Here is a 13,958-nt window from a genome sequence, read left to right on the forward strand (position 1 = left end):
ATCAACCGGAAGCTTGATCGCTTGATGACCTTGCCGATATATGTATGTGCTGATGTGGTGTTCGTGCTCTATTCTTATTCCATGTTTTTACTATAAGCTTACTTGCCAGCTTGGGTCTTGGATAAGAAAACCTGCTGACGTAAAAAGGTTTGAATATGAATTGTTTGATAATTGATGTTATCCTGACTTTTAGACCACCCGCGCTATTATAGGGCTCAAATATCACTATTTCATCATGGTTTAATATTGTCTGGGATTGTCTGGTAGATACTATAGGCCTATATACTTTACTTGCTGATGATATGTTCCATAAATACCTGCAGTTTGAAGAATTATGGGCCCAATGACGCATTAAACTTTTGGATACTGATTCTTTATTCTTAAAGGAGTATTTCGTGATCCTAGCATCCTCTTTTTATGACATTTTTCAGCACATATCCACGAAAAAAGCATATGTATAATCCCAAAATTTCAGTTGATTCCAATATTGCGTTTGCGAGTTATGCATGATTATGTGTATTACACTGCTCCATAGACAATGTGTTGTAATTTCGTTCTGGTGCACTTCAAATTTCACGGTATCTTTGCTAAACAAATTAATCTGCAAGAAATATTTCGTACATAAACATTATGTAGGTATGCTAGGTGAATTCAAATTTGCCATCAAACCGCATCATTTTATATATCAAATTAAAGCCCTTGAGTAAATAAAGCCAAAACTGAAAAACATTTTTTCACAGCACTTTCCGTAGCAAAGTTACATCTTGTCAAAGATTGACTTTCATCAAAAAGTTTCAGCTAGCAAAATTCCCCAAAACGGCATTTCGGGGGTGTTTCTAGATTTCATTCTCATTATGATAGCAGCTTTTTTTAATGGAACTGCTATCCAAATCCCTCTAAAATTCCATGTGCGAGTGACTTATCACCATAAAAAATCATATATTTGGGTCAAGTGAAGTATAGAAAACATATTTATGTATGTTTCCTTCTTCGGCCACTTGTTTTAAATTTCTATGTAAATATGCATTGACATTGTCGGTGAATTTGGCTGACTAGCAAATGTGTTAACTAAGGTTTGCCTGGGTTACCTACATTATGTAGCCAGAGGTTTCCTGATATATAAAAATCTCAACTTTTTTTTTGAGAAAAGTGGGGGGATGAGGCTGTGGATCACGAAATGCCCTTTTAAACTAAGTTTCATCTAAGGAGTCAAGCTTTAAACTATTATTTTAAAAGCAAAAATATCAAACAAAGACCTGCAAACAAGCTAAAAACGATTTTTTTTCCCGTTTTTGTAACAAGCTAAAACCATTTTTTGAAAAGAAGCTTAAAACATCAATTTTTTTGTGACCCCTCTCGAGACTCAGAAGGTCAAGGAGGAGCAGGTTCGTGGTCTACTAAGTAGATCCAAGTAATCTTACTAAAAATAAAAGCAATTAAAAACAATAACAGTGGATAACATAATTTGTAGGTAATCCAAAAGCAAAAGTAATTATTATTATTAATACTTCATTATTATGCAAATCAGTTGCAATCAAAACAAATATAAAGCATAAATTATAATATCATGAACAATCAGTGATCAACACATGTGTACATATACAAACACTATGGCCATTTTGTCGCGAATAAAGAGTCATAATGAACGGCGATCTCGAAGCGAAGATGGAGGCTCAAGTCCACATACGCACAAGTTCATTATCACGCATACAAGTTCATGCGTTCAACAAAATGGAAGTAAATGTAGAAAAAGTGATCGAAGCCACCCATGTCATTGAGGTGCGATAAAGAGTTCGTTGCATCCAAACTCACAAGTTCATCAACTTGAATTGACTAAAGTAAATCTGCGAAGGCGCTCATCGCCTTTCATGTCAAGAGATTATGAAATGGTAAACAACCATACACGTATGATGATGACAGTGACGTTGGTGACGGGTACCTCAAGCGACAGGCGACATCATGATGGAGCGTCGTCGGCAAGTGCTGATGGTCCCGGCACCTGTATCAAACAAAGAAGAGACTTAAGAGCAAAGGGTGCAGATGTTCCGTCGCTGGCTTCAGTATTGGAATGATCCAATAAATGGTTTGAATTACCCATTTTAAATAATAAACTAAATCTACTAAAATAATATAAGTCTAAATACTAAGTAAACATAAACATAATTGAAATCAGATAATATGACAATCAAACATGATCATGCCAGTCAATCATCAAAGCCATGACTGAAATGTAAAGAATTGGAAATAATATAATAATCCAAACTAAAAACATAACGCATCCTCGCAGGAGCGTATTACATCACGGTCATAGAAATGGCACATCATAACTCCTAATGGTCATATTATTAAGAATATCTCATTATAATACACAATCATCAATTGATAAAATGCATAGAACAGACCAAACTGTTAACAAGCGAAAGTACATGACCCAGTTCCAAATATATTAAGGTCAACCACTTTGGTTGGCATGGCAACACAAATAAGTTCTAGCTTCATTCATCATGAGCAGTCATGTGACTCAAACTTGTAAAAGAGAAGTCCTTGGAGGGTATTAGAGTCTTCTCACCACACATTCCTTAATACTCGAATATAATTAGATAAACATCTTTTGAAGTGAGCATCTTTCATCAGTTAAAGCCAAAAGTCAAATTCATAGTTATGAAAGTGATCAAATGGTATTTAACAAACTAGAATTAGCATATAATTAATTAATTGCATCAAGACTAATTAATTAACATTAAAATAGTAATTGGTAGCTGGGTGACTAATTAGCTGATTGTATTAACATACTATTTAGCCAAAAACATAGTAATTATCTTAATGTTGTCATACTTGAAATTGAAAGTCATCATTCATGAAAGACTTTTTAAAAGTAGGCGCAATTATCTAAACAAATTAACACTGCCAATTAATACTATTTACATTCCTGCATTCATAAAGTACATACAAACAGGTAGGTAGGCAGGTCAAACACCTTGCTCCTACTGTGACCACAAAGAGGATTCCAAAGTAAAATTAAGTCCTCTTTGGCACCGTATTGATAAATCATCATGGTGATGAGCATAGCACAAAAGATTGATTTATCAAGGGTATGACTCATTTTCTTAGAACTTCTGGTAGAAGTTTTCACATCAACAAAATAATATCCTGAGTTACTTTTGGTACCACCTCTGCTATGGCTCTGTACAAATGAATGTGCGGACTAGGGGTCGGCACAGGTAACTCGGACTAAATATTTCTCTGTTAAACTTTCAGTTAGGAAAGTTTCAATAGCAATTACACAACTAAGTTTAAGTTCCTCATTAAAACTATTGTGTTTAACTCAAAGACCAACTTCGACATTATTAATTATGTGAAATTTGGTAATCACATAAATATCAGAAAAATAAGCTATGACTTTGGGTCATAGTGTTGGTCATCAAACCTCAATTATTAAGTTATGATATCGTTAACAATAATTCCTATACATACTGATAACAACATATCATAATCAAATTCTACAATACAGCCTGTCTCAAAAAAAATTGTGCAAATTGTATTACTACTTATTGATTTTGCTCTTCAATTCTGTATTTCAGCATTTGTTTTGCAGGGATTTGTTCTGCAGGAAACAATCTGGCTGGGGGAACAACACTAGTCAACTCCAGACCATGTGAAGTCCCCATACCCAAACATGAAAGCCAAATACAGAATGCACGATAGCCAAAATAGGTAGGTTACTGTTAAGGGCTCGGATAGCAATGTTTTCACATATTTATTGTAGGACCTGAGAGCACATCAGACATATTGAGTTGCAATTTTAAAACGAGGAATGTCCTTCTGATATCAAATAATTTTGATTTTTTTTTTTAAATTCACGATGTACATGTAATACATATTTTATGACAAATGATTAAAAATTGATATTTTTGAAATTTAACAGTCGTCGGAAGTAAATTGTTAATTGTATAGGCCTAAATCTAATGAATGATATGTACTGTAAGTGTGTGTAACTGGGATGAAAAGGCGATGATTAATTGAAAGTTTTGACCTTCCAAAAAGATAGATTTTTTTTCCAAAAGACCTAAATTTTTTCAGATTTTGTTGTTGATATCAGAAGGACATTCCTGTTTTGAAAAATGCAATTCGATATGTCTGTGGTGCTCTCAGGTCCCACAAAAAATTATGTGAAAACATCGCTAACCGAGCCATTAAGGCTGTGATTTCCTGGTAATTTTATGCCCGGGTACTTTACGTAATTAATAGGAATGTACCTGGGTAACCTGAGAACAAGTGTCACTAGGGATCAAGTCAAAGTGGATTGCGAAATTTGCACTTTGAAACTTTTATGGTCTCCAAACATTTGTGTGTGAGTAGCAATGATATGATATTTAGTGAAAATATATCTACAAAATATTAAATGTAAATGACAGCTTTGTTTGCCATGGTTTGGCTTTTGAATTTATGGTCTAGTTAGCATTTGAATTGAACTGTCAACTGTGGCCTCTTGTAATTGGATGTTGTGGCTAATGGACTCAAATTGACTTTGTAATTTACCTAGCTTACATAAACCAATAAGCTTTAAATTAAGGCCTTCCTAGATAAAAGTGTTTGTCATGCACAGGTGGTCAACAGCCATGCTCCTCCTTGGATGTTGCGGCTAATGGGACTCAATCAAAAATTGACTTTGTAGTTTACCTTAGCTTACGTAAAATCAACATCATATTGTTTGTAATATTATAAACGCCCCTGGGGCTTTGCATTTTTCCAAAAGGGGGCGTTTATTGAAGGTGAATTGTCAGACTTCAAAATCGGGTTAAATTTACTGATAGTGCTCCTGTAGAAAGGAGGGATTTACGGCTACACGAATACTAGTATTATTGGGATGCCCATGGAAAATATCATTTTCGTGGTAAATACATCAAAATTACACCCGTAAATGCATCATCAAGCAACAATCTGGTGAAATTCTACCATAATTAGGCAATGGAATGGATGGAAGTGTGAGTCATAATAGGTCTTGTCCATGCAATTTAGCGATCATCACTGACAAATTGATGACTGCTGCCAATTTCAAGCTTACTCACATGATATAGCATGGAAATGTTTGCATTTTTGTCAATTTTTCACAGAAAATTTGGAGGGGGTGTTTATTAGAGGGGGAGCGTTTATTACAAACAATACGATAAGTCTTAAATTGAGGTTGCCTTAGATAAAAGTGGTTGTCATACATCAGCATAGGTGCTGCTCTCTCTGTCTTCCTCCTGAACTTTCTTCTAACTTAAATATTTATTTCCTGTTCCCTTACAGAGTGCAAGCACCTCCATCAAGAATCACCAAAAGTACTCTGCCACTTCAACCCTTCAGATGCAGATACTGTTTACGATGGTGGTCAAATTTTGGGAGGTATAGGAGGCATATAACTAGAAGTCATCACAAACGGAGAAGTAGAATCTCCAAGGTGAGGAAGGGTGTCAGACTGTACCAAAGTCAAAACACAGATCAAGTAACCCACATACAAAGACTCCCTGTTATTCCAGGAAATGGAACTCAACAAACAAAAAAGGAATATGGGTGTGCCAAATGCAAGAAACGTTTTTTAAAACGTTCAGCATTTGAACACCACAAATGCATCTCAGACGCTCAAAGTGGCTCATCTCATCAAAAGACTCATATCCAGCCAAAAGCCAATCATGATACAACATCAGATGTTATCAGACTCAAGAAGAGGCAACATTCATTGCACAGATGGACGTGCAGCGAATGTACATTGGGTTTTGCCACATTTGACACCCTAAAAGCACATGAATTAATTGTGCATAATTCACATTGTACATGCGACCACTGCAAAATGCAATTGGGAAGAAACTCGTGTTTAAAAAGACATAGTAAGTTGCTGCACTCAGTGGATATTGCTACTAAGGACAATGGGCAAAAAACAACTGTTACAAAGAAAGCTAAAAAAAGACATAGTAAGATGGTGCATTCAGTGGATTTTGCCACTAAGGACAATCGGCAGCAAACAACAGAAAAAGTGCCTAAAATTTCTGTAGCATATGAGTGTGACAAATGCAAGAAGCGTTTCTTAATGCTTACGGAGTTTGATCAACACAAATGCATCTCAGACACTCAAAGTGGTTCAACTCATCAAGCATCTGGTATCCAGCGAAAGTGTAATCATTGCAACATGCGTCTTGCAGCAACATCAGATGTGGCCAGACATGAGAAAAGGCAACATTCACTTCTCCAATGGATGTGCAGGAAATGTGGAATGGGTTTTGCCACAAATGATGACCTAAATGAACACAAAACAATACATGCAGATGAAGCTAGCGGCACTAGTCAGCCACAAGAAGATGGAATGGCATACAGAAGTAAAGTGGCTGGTAGTTTGGTAGCCATTGAGTGTGATAAGTGTAAGCTGCAATTCCCTTCACTTGCGAGATTTAGCAGCCACAAATGCATCTTGGATACCAGAAATGGTGTGGCCATACTCTGTGCCACCAGCATACCCAGGAACAGGAATTCACACCCTCAATGCGAGCATTGCAACAGACATTTTGGAACTAAACCAAATTTAGAAAGATCTGTAGTTGTAATGGGTTTGACCTCTAAGGACAACCGTGAGAATGACAAGAAATTTGTTACACTCATCCAACCACATGGCCATATTACATGCCACCTGTGCGGTGCATCATTTTGGAGCAAGAAGGGTCTTAATATACATATAAGTGTAGCTCACCCAGAATGTCCCTGCACTATTTGTGGCAAATGTGGCGAGCATTTTATGACCAAAAAACAGTTGGCCAGACATGATCAAATGTGTGTGAGAAACATAGGTGACAATGAGGATAGTCCAAAATTTCTGTGCAATTTGTGTAACAGGAATTTTGCAAGCAAACAAGAGCTGGATGAACATAACAAGACTCACTTTCAGTGTGGTTCTTGTGGACAGCAATTTATAAGCAGAGAAGCATGTCTCTTGCACGCTGTAAGTCATAGTATGGTAAAAGCAAATTCTAGTCAAGAAGATCTGGATAAATACAGGGAAATTCAACATCACAAAGACACCGAGATGGTGTGCACATACTGTGATAGAAAGTTTGAAGGGAAAATAGCTTTTTCGTTGCATATGAGACGTCATGAGCATGACAATCGGTTTGAATGTATGCAATGCTTAGAGAAGTTCTTGTGTAGAGAAGAGCTGACTCAACATCGGACAAGCCACGTTGATAAGGAGGCGCTGAGTTGTCATCAGTGCAATAAAGCATTTAAATCTCGGCGTGCCTTACAAAAGCATGTAAATGATCATGAACTTGATAAGCAAGAAACCGAAATAGTGTGCATGTACTGCGACATGAAGTTCACACGGGAATTTTCTCTTGCACTGCATATGAAACACCATGGTGGTGCGACTCCGTTTGAATGTATGCAGTGCTTAGAGAAGTTCTCGTGTAGAGAAGAACTGACTCAACATCGAACAAGCCATGTTGATAAGAAAGCGCTGAGTTGTTATAAGTGCAATAAAGCATTTCAATCTCGAACTTCCTTACAAATGCATGTAAATAATCATGAACGTAAGAAGCAATGTCACAGGTCAAAGTATAATGATCAGAAAAGAGGAAATAAGACCCAGAAACCGAGAAGGCACATACATAAAAATATATTATGTGAGTTGGTGTGCATGTACTGTGACAGAAAGATTAAAGGGAATGCTGCTCTTGCTGTTCATATGAAAAGTCATGCCGGTGAGACTCCATTTGAATGTTTGCAGTGCAGGGATAAGTTTGCATCTAGAGAAGAGCTGACTCAACATCGGACATGCCATGTTGATGATGAGAACGCTCTGAAATGTCGCCAATGTGATAAAACATTTGAAACTCAGTATGAGGTAACAAAGCACCTGTGTGAGTTGGTGTGCATGTACTGTGACAGAAAGTTCAAAGGGAAAGCTGGCCTTTGTTCTCATATTAGAATTCATGTCGGTGAGACTCCATTTGAATGTATGCAGTGCGGGGATAAGTTTGCATCTAGAGAAGAGATGACTCAACATCGGACAAACCATGTTGATGATAAGATAGCTCTGAAATGTCACCATTGTGTTACAACATTTCCAACTCTGGCTAAGTTACAAAAACATTTGAGCAAATTTACGACGGGGTATAAACGTAAGACGTATAAATGCGAAAAATGTGAAACAAAATATGATTCAAATTATCAAAGGGATATTCACATGCGAGAAGCTCATACCGGTGAAGAAATATTTAAGTGTACAAACTGTGGAAAGAAGTTCCTACAAGAGAGTGAGCTAAGCCAGCATGTGGAAACAGGGTGTGAAAGTTTGAGATGCGAGGAATGTGATAAGCTTTTCACAAGGAAAAGCTTCTTGAAAAACCACATGATAAGTATACACTCAAAAGAAATGCCTCCTCACCTTCAGTGCAAGTATTGCTTAAAAAGTGCATCAAGTGAAAAACAGTTACAAACGCATATCAAGAGAGTTCATGAGATTTGAGATTCAGAACTTTCAAAATGTGAATTTTGCGGGAAAATTTTTCCCTTGGAGGCTTATTTGAGGAAACACATACAAAGTAGACATCCTGATACCCTACAGTACGAATGTACCCAATGTGGGCATAAATCAGCGTCCAGTAGATTCCTAGCGTCTCACGTAACACGGTACCACAGTGGTGGTGAAACAAGTGTGACGCATATGAAGCCCCTGTGTACATACTGTGGCAAGACCTTCCCTAGAATGTATTATCTAAAACGACATCTGAAAGTTCATACAGGAGACAAGCCTTATTTATGTCCTTCATGTGGCAAACGTTTTTCCACAGGTTTTGGACTCAAATCGCACATGAAAACCCATGACGGGAAGAAAGAGTATCTGTGTAATTTGTGGGGTAAAGGCTTTGTACATCCGTATTCATTGACGTCTCACATGAAGCATAACCACAAAGATGAAAAAAGACTAGATGAGGAAAATTAATTTGATGTGTATGACTTAATTAACATCCATTTGTGTAAAAGCAGGCACTAGGAGCCAAAACATGCTCATCTATCTAATAAAGAACTTTGGGAATAGGACTCGCTAAATATTTTAACCGGCGAGGTAGGTACCAGGGAATAATCACACGGCTTGGTAGATGCGTCTTGGTTCACTCGTCTCGACTAGTCCCTCAGATTGGTATTCGGTTCATCGTCTCTTCATCATAGGCCTGAGTAGGGGCGCTAAAATAAAGTTCTTCATAGAACCAGAGGTTCAACCAGGGACTTATTTAGGCTTTTAGAATCAGCCAAGCACGAGTATTATCACACAAACATGAAGACATTCAAAACCCAATTTACAGTTAATTAAGTTATATTTATTACTTACTACATCTTCTTCATTCGGTATGAAACTTTATATTAAAACTAACAAGAGAACTAGGAGTAGAACAAACTCCATTATCCAGTAATAATTAGCGAGAATTGTACTCGCTCTAAACTAAGAAGTTGTGTTCAAATCTTGACGCACACGGAGAGTTTATGGAGAGATGTTAACCATCTGAGTGAATGCCACAGACTACAATTCATTCTCAGTTTGCGTCGTCCACAAAACCTCTCTTTAAAAAAAGACCACGGTGACGGTTAACGATAGTCTAATCGAAATGATACGAGAGAGTGATCTCACTCGAGGTGAATGACACCATAGTTTTGAATAAATAAATAAATTAAAATAGAAGGCACGGGCTATAAAATAATATATCGCCACAACATCTATATGGGTGCAGTTCTTAAAACCCAATACATTTTTACATTCATTGAATGACCGTTGAAAATTTGGGTACAAAAACTCAAAGTCTGTGATTTAAGGTCAAATTGCACTATGATTGTTTAATTGAGGTTATTGAAGTTGAACTATGCCATTGAGATGAGACCATTTTGGTCCATAGTTAGGTGGGTAGCTCAATCGTTCGGCGTTCGACTATGGTGTAAGGTTGCAGGTTCACACCCGGGTGGTGCCTAGTATGCTCTTGTGGAAAAATTAAGTTAGCTTGAAATTCCCCTGGACAAGGAACTTACTGCTAATTGTCTCATTGTAACCCATACGGAACTCGAGGAGCTGATCCTGGTTGCGATGGTTATTTGTGGAATGTCTAGGGTGTGCGCTCTTGTAGCAGCAAAAGTCCCTGATTTGTTGTTAAATGGTTTATGGAATGATGTGGGGCCGTAGTGGTCAGTGACAACCTGTAAAGTGTGCTGAGGCTTGTGGATCAACATCTAGGCGTTGTGTCTGTGCGTAGCGCACTATAAATCTGCGCTTTTTTTTTACTTAATTGTATTGTGAAAGCTGATGTGACGTGATCAAGCAAATCGAATCAGATGTTGGGAAAGTAAATTTTGAGATATAGCCAATACTAGTATAAACTTATTCAACTTCTTTATATTATATTGTTCACAGCAACATTATAAAATGGTCATATACTGCTCCAAGAAAGTATCCTTGGCTTACACTTGGAAAAATAATCACAATTTCAAAACTGAACCATATTGGGCTAACTTTGTTTTTTTGATAGATGCACTATCTAATCCGGTACATTTTGACACCCTATTTCCTTAAGAGATGGGGCTTTCAGCCAAGTAAATCTCTGAGAATGGCTCTTAATGAAATTAAAAATTCAAATTCAAAACGCTCTAATAAGTGCTCATATGTGTACATCCGTATCAAAACGATGCACTTGTCGGCTGTTACATCTGTCTCATTTCACATAATGGCTTGGACTAAATACCACACTTATTTCAAGTGGAGGTCAATTCAAATCATCCCCAAGTGACATGGTTATGGAATGTTCTCTGTATTTAATAAGCCATGTGACTTGGGAATGAATTGAAGTGACCTCAGCTTGAAATGAGTCTGGTATTTATTCCCAGTAATTATGTGAAATGGGCTATTCCAGATAAAGTATGCACACCCCCCATAGAGGATATGGAAACCTGATGCTCTAAAAATCTGGAAATCCTCACACTAAGAGCAAAAAAAGTGGAAATCCAGATAGCAAGTGTGTTCAAGGTGGTTGAGGAAAAATATTTTGATCAGGAAAAAAACTGGATTTCCATTAGCCATCCCCCAAAAAATTCTGGAATTCCAGCAGTGAGGAGCAAAAAAGTCTGGAAATCCGGTTAACAATATTGTGGTAGGGGGTTGAGGAATAAGATTTTGATCGAAAAAAAAACTGGATTTCCATTAGCCACCCCAAAAAATTTCTGGAAATCCAGGAGTGAGGAGCAAAAAAAATAATGTGACAAAAACTTATAAAATTGTTGCAAAATGCAACAAAAAAAAAAAAAATGAAATTCCAATTAGCCATAGAGAAATTATGTTGGATAGGAATTATGTTTATGACCCAAAAAACATGGAAAGCATTATAAAATGGGGGGAGGAACCTGTAATTCCAATAGGGCATAGCTGAAAAACTGTTAAAAACAGTCCTGATTTCAGTTTGCGTATGAATGTGTATCCGATCGTCTATAAAGTGACCCAAAAATAAATCAAATTAACGAAACAGCCACCAAAATATATGAATTTCCTGGATTTTTAAGCAATTTTGGACTAAAATTTAGCTTATTTGGTATCAAAAAATGTTCCAAGTTTTTATTAGCCTATAAAAATTGAGCCAATATTCCCAATTTTGAGCGAAGTCTGAAATGCCTCCCCCTTTTTGTAAATGAAAACAAGTTCACTTGTTATGAGCAGAGAGAAGATCTCTGGTGATGAGTGATGAGTTGCAAGACCTATTGGGGTTCACTGACCTTTTAGGGCCTACATTTAACAAGTTCAACAAAAGTCAATACTATTACGTAATTGTTCATGGTACATGGCACACACACACAAAGGGAAAATCAATATTGTATTTCTTGGTCATAAACCTTGCCTCCTGCAGTAGCCCTGTTTATGTTTCCTATCATCTGTTTTAAAATTTACTGGTGCGCTTTAAAAAAAAAAAAATAATAGTATTAAAGGCTACGAAAAAACCCTTCTATACGGGCCCAACAGTGACAGCTCGTGACCCTGAATTTGTGTTTTTGAGAATTTTTTAAAACATTTATTTTGCTTAAAGGAGGATTTCGTGATCCTAGCATCCTCTTTTTATGACATTTTTTCAGTGGATATCCAGGTAAAAAGCTTATTCCCAAAATGTCAGTTGATTCCGATTTTGCGTTTGTGAGATATGCATGATGCATTACAATGCTCCATAAGATCAGTGTTGTAATTTCGTTCTGGTATACCAGAACGAAATTCAAATTTGACGATATTTTTGCTAAAAACGAATTAATCAGCAATGTTTGGTACATAAACATTATGTAGCCAGAGGTTTCCAGTTTTGAAAAAAGTGGGGGGATGTGGCTTCAGATTTTGATGATATTTTAGGGTAATTTTAGCCTCCCCCCTCAAAAAAAAGCACACAAACAAAACAAACCACCCGACCCTACTTGAACTTTCATCCGCCCGTACAACATGGTGTGGTTTTTTCGTCGCCTAAAATACTTTTAGATTAATAAATAACATGACACAAAAAACTGAAATTTTGACAATACTAGTTTTTTTCTGATCATTTTAATGTAAATTTTGACCAAGTATCAGCAAATTCATATAGCGATGAAATACAAAGATTACACATAAATATAAAACTTGAAAGAGGGACTCTAAAATTTATTCTATTACCCCCACGACCCATTATTCAAAATCGCGCACTGTGATTTGTTGAAACGCGTCACGTGACAGACCATTAATTAGCGATAATGTGTCAAGGGCAACGAACTTTATGTTCTTCTATCATCACAGCGCACAGCACACCTGCTTATGTAGGGGAGAATGGAATGTCAGGGGTGTGTTATTGTATGTGCATACCTGCTTATAGGGGAGAATGGAATGTTAGGTTGTGTCATTGGAATGTGCATACGCTTTGGCTACGCGTATGCGCTCCACCTTGAGGTAAACAACTTGAAATATTTGGGCAAAAATTTTGATATTTTCTCTTTAAATCACACTATTTTGTGGTAATAGAATAGAAATAAAGGGTGCAGCATTATCCTTTACATGCAAATAATGTGTCCTCGGGAGTAAAAACGTTTAAATAATGGGTTCGGCTGCGCCTCACCCATTATTTACGTTTTTACTGCCTCGGACACATTATTTTCGTGTAAAGGATCATGCATTACCCTTTATTTCTTAAATATACGTTTAAAAATCCAAAAGCAAAAATCAAGAAGTGCATATTAAAATTAATTTATATTAAATGAAAAATCCGGACATTGATTTTGGTTTTTTTTTACATGTTTTGTATCTGTAAAATGCCACATTACAAACCAAATGTCAGACGAATCCATCTCTTTGATAGCATTTAAAAAAGGGACTATGAATCCAATATTAAAATTCTCATCAATATTATTAACTGTATACTAGCTAAAAGTAAAACTACTGTTCTTTGAATGGTACAAAATGCAGATGTTCAATCGAAATATAGACCTGTCCGGAATTTTTAGGTTGGTAAGGGAGTGTTCATAAATACTTTGGTGGGGGGGTTGGAAAATATTGGGGGGGGATCAAAAAAATTGGGTCCTAAAAAGGGGGAATAAATATAAAAAAATCAGTCCTTAATAGTGGGGGTCCAAAATATTTGAGGGTAAAATTCCGGGGTAAAATGTACGAGAAGGCAATTTCCAAAAATTTTGCGCGCTCCACGCGCATGAGTATTCAATTTTGTAATCTCAAGCTACAAATCAACAAAATGTGCGCACTTTACAATTTGTGTGTAACACTATGACTTCAATGAGTAATAACTCCAAACGGTAATTTTTAGCTAATGAGTTAATGACCATAGGGGTAGATCCCGGGGGTGGGGGATAAATCTCCGGTCCCCAATATTTTGTTAGGGGCAATGGTCCATACAATCATCCCCCCAATGTTGACGCCTGTATATGGGTTTCTA

General features: G+C 36.8%; 1 protein-coding gene across 1 annotated transcript; it reads left to right on the forward strand.

The window, feature by feature from the left end:
• The first annotated feature begins 32 nt into the window (after positions 1 to 32).
• On the forward strand, positions 33 to 13,527 carry LOC140145711 (uncharacterized). Its single transcript, XM_072167394.1, has 3 exons — positions 33 to 147; positions 3,582 to 3,714; positions 5,293 to 13,527. Exons 2-3 carry the CDS (start codon positions 3,677 to 3,679, stop codon positions 8,495 to 8,497), a joined length of 3,243 nt encoding a protein of 1,080 aa, XP_072023495.1. The 5' UTR covers positions 33 to 147; positions 3,582 to 3,676; the 3' UTR covers positions 8,498 to 13,527.
• The last annotated feature ends 431 nt before the right edge of the window (positions 13,528 to 13,958 follow it).

This window comes from Amphiura filiformis, unplaced genomic scaffold (genome assembly GCF_039555335.1).
Source record: "Amphiura filiformis unplaced genomic scaffold, Afil_fr2py scaffold_594, whole genome shotgun sequence".
NCBI lineage: Eukaryota > Metazoa > Echinodermata > Ophiuroidea > Amphilepidida > Amphiuridae > Amphiura > Amphiura filiformis.